General features: G+C 38.4%; 1 protein-coding gene across 2 annotated transcripts in view; it reads left to right on the top strand.

Moving 5' to 3' along the window:
- Positions 1 to 5,620, top strand: part of Serca (ATPase sarcoplasmic/endoplasmic reticulum Ca2+ transporting SERCA) — a 45,952-nt gene extending 40,332 nt beyond the window's left edge. The window contains exon 14 of one of the 2 annotated variants that reach the window (XM_071780898.1): positions 1,138 to 5,620. In XM_071780898.1, coding sequence (XP_071636999.1) covers positions 1,138 to 1,175 — 38 coding nt within the window. In that variant the 3' untranslated portion in view covers positions 1,176 to 5,620. Of the gene's footprint in view, positions 1 to 232 lie in introns of both variants that reach the window. The other variant, XM_071780899.1, reaches the window with a different exon arrangement.
- Positions 5,621 to 16,355: the final 10,735 nt, after the last annotated feature.

Below are 16,355 nucleotides of genomic sequence, written 5' to 3'. Positions count from 1 at the left end.
ATGTACATGCACACATATGCTTGTTTTTTATATGTCAAATACTTGATTCTTTCGCGATTAAGCGCGCTGCTCACACCGCTGCGCTAACACCTCATCATCGCCAAGGCTTGCATCGACTAGCAGCTGCATCCGTAGAGTTGGAGAGGCGCGTGTGGCCTATCGTAGCTGAACCAGCGAGGATAGTAGCTCAGCGTGTAGTGAAATAATAAATGTTACCCTCGTATGATTGCAGTGGCACCGCCGGTGACGCCGAAATAAAGCTCGAGGGGACGTAGGGCGAATCTGAGAAACACCTAATCGGCCGCAGCCGAGAAATCGGCGACACCCACAGCACATTACACTCTCGAGCTGCTCGAAGGGACTGGAGATGTCTTTACCTAACAGCCCAAAAAAAAAACTATCGAATATTTCCCGAATGAAACCACAAAGTATACCCTCCCACCGACACCCCACACGCACCGCAATAAGCACCACCACCGGGCCCACGAACGCGAAATGTGCAATGCACGCGCACGTTCGTCTGCGTGGCGATCGGCATTCAAGATCGGCATCGATCTCCCGCGGGATGGCGAAGAAATAGAAAAGGGAACGAATGTACGAGTGTAGTTTTATGGCGATCAGAGTATCGGACTCTCGTCCACCTCTGATTCGATATCGTTGCTCGTGTTATTCATGCGCCAGTAGATTTCTAACGATGTCATGATTGTGATGATAAGCAAATAAGGATATTGATTTTATTTGAAACGTTCGACAGTTTCATTTTTATTCATTAAATTTTAGTCATTGCTCCATTACCGAAAGGGTAGCTGCTCGTAACAGCGAGAGCGTCAAAACGCAATATTCCTCTTTTTACAAAAAGGGATAGTTGCACATACGTCAGCCGATCGGCGTCAATTCGAAACTACAACGATCTCGTGACCATTCCTTTTCGAAGGAGATCCGTACATTCGTTCGAGCAAGCTGCTGCACCCAGTTAGTCCGATTAATCCGAGGACCGATCGTTTCAGATCGCCGAAGTCGAGAGGAAGATGCCGGGGAACGCTGCTAAAACAGCCGTCATTTTTTTTCTCCCTCTTTAGTTCGCCATTTAGGTCTCCGCCGCTCGTTAATCGTTCTCGTGTGTGTGTTATGTTGCAGTCAATGAGGTGGTCGTCGACAAGTGGGCGGCCAAATAAATGAGTGAGTCGTCGACAGGCGTAATCCCACACTCCGTCGCCGCCGCCACCGAGTGCGCGCGAGGAAAGCTCAACCCGAAAATTTAACAAACAAAAGACCCAAACAAAAGAAAATAAAAAGATGCAAAGACGAACGAAAGCGTGAAAATAACCCGGCGCGCTTGTGCTTCGTATAGAGCGCTGTAATAACAACATGAACGGCAGCAGCAGCAACGCACTCGATAACGACTTATCTACCTGCCAACCTGCAGTTCGGGGGAACTCCCCCCGATCGCTGAGTAGACGCGCTGCCACCACCTCGCCGCCGCTTTTATTCTTTTCCATCTTCTCTTCTCCCTTCTCCGCAAGATCGCTGCGCGCGAGGGGTCGTTCGAGTCGGGGTCGTCGTCCCGAGGCCGACGAAAGCGAAGCGAACGAACGGCTTTGGGAAACTCTTTGTCTTCTAGTGTCTGGAGCCGCATATTAACACGTTCTTAACTCAACGACTGTGCCTTCTTAAAGCCGATTGCGCCAAGGTCGGTCAGCGCTAATCTCGATCGAGAGAGAGAGAGACTCCCACTCTTCTCCCTTTGTCTGTACAAGGTATCATTTGCAGTTGCACTTTAAAATCTATAAGAACGGCTCTTGATCGGCACTTTATTACGAGCCATGATTATGTTTAGTATTAATATGAAAAATAAACGGTTTTTTAAATAACGTTTTTTCTGGAAAAAGAAAAAAAGAACTGATGCTAGTCGAAACCTGGAATGATTGGATATATACCGAAATCAATAGAGATTCTCCTTTCATTTAACACCTTGTATTGGATAAAACTCGAGTAAAAGATTAGCTGACTCGAACCGTCGGCGCAACTCAGCTTTAGCTTCCTATACCCGAGCGAGGAACGATGCGATATAACTGATTGCGAGAAAGTAGAGGAGCGGCTGCCTTTAGTAGTCCCTTTTTAATCCCTTAACGCCTCGGGAGCGTGTTAACGCACATAATGCAATCTAACGGCCACGCAGCCCTTTCCCAATCCCAAGTAATTCAATCAATCACATCGCTCATGCTTCCGAAAGTAATCAAGACTTGCCTGAAGGTCTTCGAGCGAGATTTTTCGATTAAGATCGTATTCGACATATAACCGAAAAGGTCAGTCGATCTTCTCGAGAGTCTCATTAATATAAAAAAAAAAAAGACAAATTTGAGCGTTCGCTTTTAATGTATTTAGGTTTGCATTCGTTTCATCTTATCGTCTCTTTTTCACCCTTCTCTCTCGCCATTTTCAGACGCTATTTTTCTCGCTATTTTTCTTCCTACCTCTTTTCCGCGCCGATATGGCGTTCCACCTCTTTTTCTATTTTTCTCTTTCTTGTTCTCATATTTTTCTTCCTTCTTATTTTGTCTGTTTTTTTCTGACGTGAAGATCTCTCGCTTGATGGTACGTTCTTCCATCCGACAAACTCGACGGTCGTGTCCTTCGACTGTACAGGCAAATGAAGGCAACAATCTACATTTCCGATCGAAGCCGAGCTAATGACAATCTCTCAATCTATACGCAAAAGCCAGTCCTATTAATCTGTTCCTACGAGCGAAAGCTATCGATCCATCATTCTGTGACATGTTCAATCGAGTTTTGTCTCTGATAGTGAAGATTGTTGCCTTGGAATTCTTCCACATCTTCCATAGAGGTGCATATATTGTATCGTCAGAAGCGATCAACCCTCCGGTGACACAAAAACGGTCCCTTTATCAGGAATCCCCTTAGCTTCCAAGACGCCGTATCCTGCCCGCGATATAAGAGAACCCACGTAAATTAGGTACCCAATCGCACGCGGAGATTAGGTACCCGGTCCCCCTTATCAGCCACGAACGACGGAATCCTCCGTAGCTTGGAACGTCCGGTTCGACGAGAAAAAGACCGTCACTCGTACCTGGAACGCTCAATGATGCCACAGTCCGTCCGCGCGCGCTCGCGTTTATCCTGCGGACAGTCGCAAGAGAGAAAGAGGGAAAGTCCTCGACAGTCTTGTATATGCTGGAGAGAAAGACAGAGAGAAAGAGAGAGAGAGAGAGAGAGAGAAAGTAATTGGATGCATGTGTGTGTGAGTGTGTGTGTCTATCCTTATCGCGCAGAACGAACGAGGAACGAAGAAACCTACTCGCGCCGTTCTTGGTCTCCGGTGAATTCTTCGGGGCTGCGACTCGCCGCTGCGAACCCTGCATACCCGGTCATTCGACGATCACGGCGAAGATGCACAGCGAAGAGAGCACGTGGGAGACAATCGGACGGTGGGGAGGACGAAGGAGAGGGTTGACCAGAGGGGTCGTTCGACTCCTTGAAGCGAATCGACGAGGGTGTCGAGTGGTGCCTCTGCGGAAACGAAACGAAGCGATGACGGTTTCGAGCAGTGACGTAACTTTCGCGATCGGAGGCCGCCGCGATGAAGCGAGCGTTAATTGTGCCTGTGTGCCGGGTTGCGCGGCGGTGCGCTTCGTGATGCGAATAATCACGGAGCAGCGCTACCGCTGAAACTCCTCTCGCGCGAGCCACCCCGCCCCGCGAAGGCGTCTCGAAGAAATACTTCGCGGAATACCGCCTTGAAAAAGAGAGACTTTTTCCCTTCCTTTCTTTCCAATCTGCAGAGAGGGGATGATAGCGAAAAGTGGCTCGTGCGCGAGAAGGAATCGCGGAGCGAAGAAGGTTCGCCTCCGGAACACGCATGAAACTTACGCCACCGGGGAATCCAGTAATCTCGCGAGAGTTAAGTAATTATTGTAAATATCCGTCACGCACGCGACGATATATAACAGAGGAGAGATATTCTACATATAAATATATAGTTATATATATATATATATATATATATACACATTATATATTTTTTTTTCTTTCGTGAAGAAGCGCACAGATGGACGCGTCGTCGCTGCGGACGATAATAAATTATTATTATTGATAATATATTATTACTATTATTATTATTATTATTATTATTATCGTCATCGCTACTATTGTTAGTATTACTGTTATCATTGAAAAAAAAACGTCACCGGTTTGGTGATATACTGTATATTGTACGGCGGAAACGCGAAACCTTTCGAGGACCGGGCTTCGAGCGAGAAGGATTCAAACTGTCGAGGCTCGTGGTTGTGGTTTTTCTTCTTCTTCTTGATTTATATTCATTACACGATTGATCGTTCTTCGTGGTGACATTAGAGGCGGAATTAGCCACCTCGCGGCGTTCTGATTGTTACTTAGGGAGAGAGAAAGGAAGAGAGAAAAAAGAGAGAAAGATAGCCACCTTTCCTCGCTCCGTTGATCGCGACTCTCCTCGGCTTTTTCTCGGCTAAGACTGACGAGAGTTCTCGATAGCGATAGGATAACGAATATCTGACCGTAGACATCGTTAAACGACTGAATCGCGAGTGTATCTCATCTTTCGCGTTCGCTCGATGTCGCAAACCGGAGTTGGATTTGTCATATTTGCGGACCTCGTCCTCAAACGTTCTTGCGTGTTCAAGGTAGAATACAGGCGGACGGAGTTGCCAAGACGCGTACTGGCTACTTTCTCATCTACGGTTTTGCTCCCGACGTTATTATCGTGTGTTGACACCTCTAGTGATATACGTCCCGCGTTTCCCGAATTTTTCTATTTCTCTTTTTCTTCTTACCACCCCTCCGGTCTCTTTTCTCCCCTCGTTATACTTCTCTGCCTCCGGTTCTCGTCGGAGCCCGCGCATTCGTCTCACGCCTCACGCCGATCGTCTCATTTCTCTCGCCCTATAACTACTAAATATATTATTAGCAGTTAAGAGTTTTAACGACCCGCGACGCAAAAGTTTATAGGAATCGTCGCCGATATATAGGACGCGAGATTTCTGGTCAACTTTAGCTCTCGGCACGAAAGTAAGATAAGTAAAGACCGCGCGACGCGCGAGTTCTCACCGGGAGCTCGCCGTCACTCATCGCAAACAAATGTGTGCGTGTGTGTGTGTGTATATATATGTATATCATTATGTACATTATGTCTGTTACATATTATGTACATACGTATATGTATATATATATATTTAAAATGAAGGCACCTCTCCGTGCCCGATAAAATTGCTCCGTACATACACATCGCTCGCGTCATCCTAATCGGTACACGTATGATATGTACGCATCGACGCGGACGTTCCGATTACGCCGATACGTATGTGGATACGTCTATCAATCGCCCATCCTGTAATTAAAGCTCATCATTTTTAATGTATGTAAACTATATTGTCGTGGCGTGTAATATTCGTACTTGTATAAAGGCAAATCGCCCGCGCTGACGCTCCAATCGTTCTCGCTCGAATCGTCCACGTTGGAGCATACTCTTAAGAACGAATTTCACTATTTTCTTCGAAAAACGGTGACAAACCTTACACAATTTCTAATGTACGCCGACAGCTCTGTACGAATAAAGGTTTGGAAGTAATCTCGCTGTCCTGCCTTCATTCTGTCGTGACCCGTTTTCGAAAAAGGTCTTTTTTAATATTTGGTTTTCTAGCACCTCAGTGGCTTTTATCTGTTAAGAAGAAATATTTGAATCGCATGTTTTCTTGTACGATTCAGCTTATATTTAATTTATATTTACAATTAATTAGAAAGATGAATCTTCAAAATGACATTACGTTTGAAATTAATAATTTGATCGTAAAATCGCAAATTTAATATATTTTATAATATAAATCGCACCTTCAATAATTGCACTCTATTAAAAATTGTAGTATTAATTTATTAATATTTGAACAACAAATACGAATTAAACGAAAATTCGTTTTCTATGAAAATGCTTAAAAAAAGCGTTATTTATATATATACGACATGGCAGTGAAAGTGTTAAATAATTATTCAGAAACGGAACTTATTTAAATCAAATCTGTCAGTCGTAAAAAATGTTATGACTACATCGCCGCAAACGCATCCCTCACGTAGTCTACATATTTGGAACATCATTTATTTTTGCTGTCGTAAAAGATAATTTTAAAATATGCTTCGCAAAGACAGCACGAACGGTGCTCATAAATTTCCCAGGCGGAGTAAATAAATTTTCTTCGTCTGGTTAAAAAGTAGAAACTAAAATAGTACAGTTCGCGAATCGTACGCTGCGGGCCGGCAGGGACTTATTACTACTTTGCATTGCAAATTTAAATTGTTTTCAGCGACCGGGGGATGATGCGGTCTTTGAGGATAAAACGCAAGATACACGGCGCTATGTACGTAACACATATTTTAACTTTTCCACGAAACATTGCATCGCAAATGACTGCAGCACTTTGTTCGAGGTACAAAGTACCTAGTATTTTTGAAAATTCTCAAAATAGTAATATAGTTTCTTTATGTCTATTTGAAGTTCCAATCGTACGTTAGTTTGTCTACATCTGAAGCGTAAACCAGCAAAATTATTTTAATAACGAGGCATAAATTGAACAGTTGAAGACTTTTAATATTAAAGATTAGAAGATTAGAAGATGACGTCTCAAATAGATACGTATATCACAAAACTTGTTTCTGAACTAATACTAGATTTTACGTGATTTTTGTATTTTTAAATTTTTCTTAAAACTTGTGAACTCATTAAAATTGCAAATTTTTAATATGTAAAGCTTCCAGCTTTTGAGAATGCACAATTCTGAATCTCTGGGATTTTTCCAAGTTTTTAATTCTGAAAACTGCTAATTCTTCTTAAATTTGAGAGATTTAAAACTACAACATCAGGAACTATGTATCTTTCCCTGGATCGGGAACGTAAAATATTTACAGCCTTCAATCTCTGAAAGTTTTAATTTTGGAGCTTAGAGCTTATCTTTGAAGATTACCCAGATCTTTATTTTAATCTGTTTTAATTTAAATATTTTAATCTTTTTCTCTCTCTTGTATTTTTTGATTCGATAGTTTTTGTTAAATTGAAATAAGAACCGCGCATCGCTGGCTCACTCACAATTTCAATAGCTTCGAGAGGAATCGTCATCCTTGTCGCACGTCGTCGGACACCGTCAGCACCACGCTTCCGCGCATAGTAAAATCGCAGATTATTCCGCGTAGAAATCCGCGGCATAAATCTTCATGGCGAAACAAGTCTTGTCTCGCGAAAAAGTAGACATCAAAATGATACACTTCGCGATTCGTCGTAAGATAGGCTCCACATTATAAATTCAAATTGTTTTCAGCAATCATGGGACGATACGAACTTTGAAGATGGAACGCGAGACGTATATTTTCCGCACTGCACACATATATTTCGCAACGCGAAACGTTTCGCCGCAAATACATTCTTGTTGTCTACATTTGAAATTTAACGCGCGGTGGATTGCAACATTGCTAACATTTCTCACGTCAGTTATATAGTATATCTTTTCTTATTTTTTACAGATAGTGTTTGCGATCTGGAAATTCCTAGTAGGAGCATCGATCAATTAAATGAAAGCTTAGATTTCTGTAGAAGAAATATAACTAAATTAAATCATCTCTTCAGAATTATATAGATAAATAATTAAAATAATCGACACCGTTTCCTTGACCTTTTAAAACGCTCACACAATTATCATAATGCGAATTAAACATTTTAATATTGTTAATAATTAATATCCGCGTGCAGTACCAAAATTATATAATTTAATATAATTTAAATAAGATGTCACTTTATATATACGTTATAAAAAGTATATTTCAATCTGAGTTCGGCGCTACACGGATCACCACATTTTATTCATCTGACCGATAATCCTGCGGTTATTTAAACATTAATTTCCTCCCGCTTATTATGAAAATATGAAAACTTAAATTCGCAATTTGTTCCATTAAATTTCTGATCACATTATACTTAATTAACTCATGTAAAATCAAGCTAACCGGTTTAAACTGTAAATAATTAATTAATTAAAATTTTTACTAACTGTTTAGTAATAATTAATTTAATTTCATTCATTAACATTTAATTTAATTAAAGTTCACTGTTACGAATAGCTCCAGTGTGCGGTTACAAATTTGAAAATTTTTGTTTTAATTCTCGTGTATTTGAACAATCGTATCCCCGAATTCGCGGGCGTGTTTCTTTATTAATTTTTCTGCAAAGAGTTGAAAAATCGCTTTCTGAATCATATGGATTCATCACGAATTACTTTGCGTGTTGTTGAGTTCTATTTGTTTTGCGCATATAGACCACAACAGTATTTGTCCGCACAAACGCGATTGCAGTAGTACATGTCTACCTATTCTCAGCTACAGTAGAGTACATCCTTGTGCTATGCCTACACTTGTGGTATATCTGCACTTGGATATAACTGTTATATACATATAGGCAGATAGTCAAAAGCTGCTGTATTCAACGTTCATTTCTAGAGATTTCACATATTAACTTTACCCGTATATGTATATATTTATTAACTTTTCTCATCGGGCAAATACAAGTAATTTTTAACAGCAACACATTTTAAAATAAAAGTCTGGAAATTCGTAATTATATACTAAAGCTCTATTATTATGTGAGCTCTAATTAAATTAAATTAAATTTTACTAATTGACGAGTAACAATTTTTATTAATTAACCCGTTGTGGTCACACCTCCTAAAAATAACGTAGTGGTCACACGGGGTCCAATGGACCCCACAACAGTTTCCATTTGCGTTCTTTTTGATGTATCGACTCAAACCTTGAACTGGAATTAATTTATGACTTCCTCTTAATAATCCAATAATTTTAAACAATTTTTTATGTTGAAAAAACGTAAAAAAAAAAAATTTTTTTCGAAAAATTTGACTTTTTTCACAAAAATATTCATCAAAATTTTTTGAGATAGAGCAAAAAAACTATGTGCGTTTTACTCTCAAAATAGTATACTTTTAAGAGAAAAAAAAAAGCCTGGGGTCCACTGGACCCCATGTGACCACAACGGGTTAATAGTTGACAATTTCGAGCAATTCTCCCACTTAGTAAACATGAGTTAATTAAGTAATGCTATCGGAAATTTGATGGAATAAATTCCTAAATTTGATTTTTATACTTTTTATACTATTATTTTTATACAATAAGTATACATTAATGTTTATATAACCACGATTATAAATCGGATAAAAATACGCAGATCAAAATAATCCGTGTAGAGCTCTTTTAAATTCCGACTTTTATTAAATATATTTGAATTTATACTTTTTATATAACATAGTATAGTGACGCATCTTGTTAAAGTTAAATTTAAATTCTCAGTACTGCACGCAGATATCAACGTATAATTAAAAATGTTAATAATTAAAAATTATATCCACGCTTTGTAGATCTGTTTCGACGTATATTTTTACAAAAATAATCACAAGAAATAATTCTGTGCATATGTACGTCCCACGCGTAATTTAATTTTTCACTCGCCTTTTCAAAAACTGTTGAATGTAGCTTAATTGGCTGCGTGGCTTTGGCTCATTCCTCCGGGACTAATTCCGTCGTAGTGAATAACATTACCTAAGGTTCGCACACTAGCCGCATCGCTGGAGCATTAAGTCAAGTTAATCGTGATGTATGACACGTTGAGCATGTGGAGAAGTTGTCTCGCTCATACTGAGTTACATCCTATATCTTCATATGTGTCGGCTTAGCTTTAGGTAGTACGCACATCGAAACAGATAGCGTATTGTCTGCTTGTAACATACAGTAACATAGTATTTCGTGTATTCAAGGATTATGAGAGATTTTCAAAATCTTTAAGCTATACCTGTGCAATTTTTGTTTGTTTTCAGATTTATAATATTGAATTTCAGCCGAGTTAGTATTAATGTATGAGATACTAATAGTTTAGGTACTATTAGTATCTAATGTATTAGATACTAATTCTCATTTTAATTTAATTTATTTAAATTAAATTAAATTAATTTTATTTTAATTACATTCAAATTAAATTCAATTAATGTAAATTTAATCGAGTTTAATTAAATTCTGCCTATCGCAAAGTTTCAATAAAAGGACACTATTTATATTGTATGCACATTTTTTATTTACAGTTTTTTTATTCCGTTTGATGCTAAAAAATTCTTAACAATGTCTTAAAAAGATATGTTTGCTTCCAACAAAGATAAATAAAAGGGAGTTTATATATGGATTGAAAAATATTGATGTACGTATTGGTATTTATATTCTGTTTTCGTGTCATTTTGTTATTTTAATAGTTTTTTACATATCCGAAAAATTTTTTAAAATTCGATCACAACGAATGGATGAAATGTTACGATCGATCGGTGTGGATGCGGCTTTACGGGTAAAACGCGATCAATATGAATGCATACGCATAGTTTTGCGTGCGTAAAATGTTTGAAACTGCATGCTGGGTTCGAAACCAAAATTATACGAGACGACAAGCATTTGCATTAATGCGTTCGCGAGTGGATATTAATATAATTGAAGCGTATGATAATAGCTACGTGATAACTCCTTCCTGGGATCGACTACAAGCATTTTCGTCAGCAAGAGTTTAATTTCATCAAATAATATCTCACAGTCTGAATTTTAATGTATGATCATTGTTGACATTTTATCACGTCTTTGCGCATCGGTAATAAGCAAACGTTTGAAAATTACCATTACACGATCAAATAAACGTATTACACACACGACAAACTTCACAAAGCTCTTACAGCTAAATGGATTTTCCGCGAGACTGAACGTTTACGGAGCTTTATAAGCTTGTTTAACAAAATAGTTAATTAATCTATAAATTAGTTAATTAATCTATAAATTAGATTAATAACAGAATTGTGTATGATATCGCGATATAAACGACAAATCACGCCGAGTTTACTTGTGAATTACTCTTGAGCACTTTTAATCCAAGAACCGCGGGTGTTTCAACGTTTCTGTCGAAAAAAAATGTCGGTTCGGAAATTAATTAAAAAATTCGTGTTTAAAAACCAAGCGAAGACTAAGACCGCTCTGTACAGAAGCGCGCGGTATCTCTCGCGATATCAATTGCTCTCTCGTCCACGTTCGCCATCCCCAGGATGGCGCAGCGCGATCCTTTACCGATTCGCCCCTCCCGGGAGGGTGATGTAAAAGGCGAAAATCCGCGGTGCGCAAAGTCGGATCCGATGGTGCCATGGATAGAGAGACGTGATCCAGAGGACAGCGCGAATAATTCATCGAAATCCGGCAGGATTTAGAGTGGAAGGCGGCGAATTCCGGACCTGAATGCCGAAGGGTCGTCATTCTCGTCGGGAGCTTTTCGTTCACCCTCTCGTATGCCATTAGTCGATACTCTCGCGGACGTCTCCGACAGATGGTCGTTTCACCGAGAAGATGCAGAGAGTGAGAAGGGGCGGTGAGGTGGGAGGGTGAGGTGGAAGAGGAAAATACCTCGATTTCTTCTTATGAGTCTATATATATATAGATCTCACGCTCGCCTTTTCCACCGGACATTAATATCGCTTCTTTACGTGATCCTTCATTATGATTACTCTCGGTGAGCTCTGCGATTTTCCTCCGTGGAAAACGCAGCTTCTACGAGTAACTCCGGCGATTTCTTGTCGCGACAATATGGTCGTGTTGAGTTGTGATCCCTTACCCTTTGTTCGTGGATATGATCGAAACGAAAACTCGATTAAAGCCGTTCGCTTTTATTGCACGGCATACCAAATCTGCTTGCCCGTTATATTATCCGCGTCTTTACTACGCAAATATATTCTCTTGATAATATACTGGAGATAGAATAAGACGAGATCTTGAAAAAAAATTATTTCTTTGTCGTTAAAAAAAAAATAAAGTTGTAATTAAAATTATAATATAAAAATTATAAGAATTAATAAAATATAATAAGTTATAATAAAAATAATTATTTCTCATGCTTTATGTATCAACATCGGAAAGCAACAGTTGTAATAACAAATCACATTGACATCGTAAATACGTGTCGCGCTAAAAATTATGCATACGTAATCGTAATGCAATATACAAAGCGCATAATACTAAAAGCCGATTGCTCAAATGCCGATTAATTTCTATTGTCTATGGTTTCGTATCACTCAGAGCGGCAACGTTAACGGCATTAATTAATCATTGGCCGAGCGACGGGCGTAGACATCGTTGAGGCAAATAGCTCGGTGCTACTTGGAATTAATTAGATTTTGCACGCTAGAGTTAACGTTGAAGGATATCTTAATCCGCCTTGTTTCCGGTCGAGCGTGCAGACATATAGTGAAATCATCTATCTGCGTCGGTTAACTCGACTGATATGATTGAACGATTGCATGGAATTGCGGAGTTTTCAGCGTCACCCGTTACGTTTGATTACACTGTAATGAAGTTCCGCCGGAAATTGAGAGCCGCTAAATTGAGAGCTTCCTTTCCACGAGAGTTTCTCTTAATTCTGCGTTATGTCAAAATTCTAAATTGCAAACTATTTAAATATTACAGATAATGTATATTTATATTTCTATCTATGAGTATCTATATATTAAAATATATAATTTTTAAAAATATTGTTTAAAAGATTTACATAATAACAATAATTATGTAACTAAAAAATAAAATTTTACATCTAGAAGCACAAAAACGACAGAGTCTCTCATTCACAAATGAAGAAGCAAATACATCTTGGTTGCTTCACTTTGGCACTTTTTGATTTATATACATATGTATATAGGTACGTAGTATCTTTCGGTCCTCCGAATGCCGTAGGTTATTACTGGATGTATGCAATCGACACGATAATTCGACACGTAATCGACAGGTAGCAGTCGATTCATCATGGTGCATCGACAGCATTTCAGGAAAATCCTCCCATCTGCGTTCCCGCTAGAATAACACGACGTTTTGTCCCGAAAGTGAAAAAAAAATGACGGAACACTGGCAGGTAAAATGGGAAGTACCCATGGGAAGATGTATTGTCGATTATTATTTTTCATAAATTCTTCGCTGTCGTTTATTTTATTTTCATCATTTATTATATAAAAATATTTCTTGTTCTACCATTATTGTCATTATTTATTCCTTATCTCCGTTATTTCAGAATGGGACTTCTAATTTACATCGATGCTTTATACTTTAACCACTTGACCTAAATTGTTGTTATTGATAATACTTGTTAAATAATGTTTTAGTTCGATCTATATGCACATTGTGTTATGTTTATCGTCATTATGTGCAACATTGCATGTTGTTATTACAAATATTTGACGCGCAAATACGCATGATTAAATAGAATTAGCGGTATGCTAATAATAATAGTCGTAAATTCATAGGACTAAATTATGTTTTTCAATGTGTTACGCAGAGCGCAAAACTGGAATCGTGTGAACCAGTAGCACAGATTATTCGAAATTAAATAAAAATTTAATAATAATAACATTGTGTCATCCATTTCCCAGATTTAGTGTTTGAGAAGACCTTTAAATAAACTTTCAAGTTCGCAGTAGATTCTTAATTAAGTTTTAAGACATCAGTGGGTAAAGGAAAAGCTCGATGAAAAGTCAAATACGTATGATAAAGACACACACAAGGTACGAGAATTATAAAAAGATGATAAAGCAATCTTTTTAAAAAGATTGCTTTATCATCTTTCTACAATTCTCGTACCTTGTGTGTGTTTATCATAAGTTAATGTGTGTTAATAGAACTGAAAACAGATAAGTATATATGTATAATAAGGCACGATCGATCCTTTCTTAGCGGAAATTTGATAAAAGGATTGATTAGAAACCTAAAAATATTTAAATTAACTTAGAGTAAAAGAAATTTCATACTAATTGTATAAATAAATTAACAATTTTCGGCAGGCTTAAGATAAAATCCTCGGATCTGTAGATTTTGCAAAACAAGTGCATTGCAACAAATTTATGGGATATTTACAGCGATAATGATTGAGGAAAATTATATTTGTACTTTTAGAACGACGCAAATACCTTGACGCCTGGAGTTTCTGGTAGGTAGGTAGGTAGAAAGAGAGAGGAAGAAAGAGAACTAAACTAAGCTAATTTATTAAATTATTCTATATTCACAATTCAGTTAGCAATACTCAGCAGAGAGATCAATTTTCTTATATTGGAACATAGGCGTTTTATCCATAAAAACATATATAAACTATATAGCTTTTAAAAATAATTCTCCTTTTATCATAATTAAATTATAGAATTTTAATTATACAGTTATTAAAAAATAATGTCATCCAAGATAAGGAATTTCTTTTATTGAGGTAAAATATTTCAGATCTTTTAAGTATTATATTACTATTAATCTAATCATTACATTAAATTTAATCCAATTTACTTTTTTTAATTATTTATTTAAATATACATATTTGTTTCAAAGATTATTATAATTTAAATTTATTATCTGATCTAAAATATAATGGGATCTACCTTACAATGGAAATCTGCATTTAAAAACGTGCGTGAAAGAGATTGTCATTAGTTATATCTCCATAAGAATCTAAGAATTCCAATTACACCGCTGCACATAGTACAATCTACGATCGCTGTCTCGATACTCTTTACAGTATGTTCGAGCTCCAATCTGCTTTCGACTCGCCTGACTTGGCAGAATTTCATCTCCATCCATCGCATTCGAGATGCGAGGAAGTACGCTTATTGAAAATTTTATTTGGTTGAATCGTCTAACACACTCTACACGCGTTTTACCCAATTGACTTGAATTTTTCCAAAAGGATTTCAAATTATATGATTTAATAGCGAACGCGCTTGTGTACACGCCACAAATATCGAAAATTATGGAATTGAGAAAATTATGAAACGGAAAAAAGTGTTCAATCAAATTTTTTGCTGAATCAGTTGCAAGAAAATCAACTTTACTCATCTACGCCAATTCGCTGTGTATAATGAAGAAATTATGTTTACGCGTCCTCTTTCTTTCTCTCTCTTTTCTTCCTGTTCTTCATGCATGGTTCCCTTAATGAAAGATTAATAATTCAATTAATATTTGCATCACACACGACGTATTTGTATGCACGGGCTTGTTCCACGATGTAAAAAAATATCGGTGCTCGCCGAATAAGTTCTCTTCCCTCGTGTGGTTTTCAATCAAGTCCGCGAGCTGCTCGAAATTTGACCGATACAGAAAGTTTCGGTGCGCGAAAATCGGCGCGCGGAAGTATTAAAAAAAAAGGGATGGGAATGTCGACAGCGGATCTGCGGGAGGTAAGTACGGGACATTGATTAATCAATAGTGCAAGTGTTCGCTACGACGAAGGATCAAAGACCGTCAGATGCTAATCGGGCAAACGTGCCACTTTCATGTCTGTCGAAGAGTTCGCGAAGCTGCGCATCCTCAGGTTGCGAAAGCTCTACCTGACGCTTTTCGTCTTTCTAACTGTCTCCCGGCTGAAGTGACATTCCTTCGCATCCTTGTTCGCATCGCTTTAATTTTGAAAGTGCACGTCACGAAGATTTCTTTTCACTCACTTCAGAAATTAAGAATAGAGAACTTTTAACGACGCAACAAAGTAACGACAGTCAAATTGACAAAAAGACTACCTATATAAGTAGCATTTCTCGAGAATATATATTAACGGAAAACTGATACTTTTGCATCGACGTTATTAGGATCTCGGTTTACATGATCGCCAGCTTTTGTTCCCGCTACGTTTGCTCCCGTGTTGCAATAATTAAACGCATATTCCGCGTATTCAATCGGCAGTTCTACTCTTTTCATTTCAATATATGCATATTCCAGGTTTTAATGAAAAAGCTCTGTTGATCCCTTCTCGACTCCGCTCTCCTTTCCCATTATCTGCGGCTCGTAATTCTAATAATTTGTAATTCTATCGTAGCGCTTTCCAGATCGCACCTCTCTCAGCGCATCAATGCCGATTCCGCTCATCACGGCCCATTACCTTTTCTCGTAAATATCGTCTTTCGAGTGCTCGCCCGTGAAAGGGATCATCAGCGCAGGGCGGTATTGCAGCCGATGCACTCAGCCGCGCGACTAATACCCTGTACCTTATACCCCCGCCGCGCCCCGGCGGAAATTAATTTCTTTTTCTCGACTCGCCACGTTTTCGATTCGCGTTTATCACTCGCGGCACGGATCGCGAGCGCTCGCGCGATGTCGCGGGATACACGCTCTGTTTACGGAACGTCATTTTCACGCAAATCCGGATACGAAACCCGGCAATTATCCCTTCCCTATCCTCTCTCTATTCCTTTCGTAATTTTATCACTAAAACTTTATTACGATTC

This window comes from Temnothorax longispinosus, chromosome 6 (assembly GCF_030848805.1).
Source record: "Temnothorax longispinosus isolate EJ_2023e chromosome 6, Tlon_JGU_v1, whole genome shotgun sequence".
Classification (NCBI taxonomy): Eukaryota; Metazoa; Arthropoda; class Insecta; order Hymenoptera; family Formicidae; genus Temnothorax; species Temnothorax longispinosus.
This window is presented reverse-complemented; position numbering and strand designations above follow the sequence as displayed.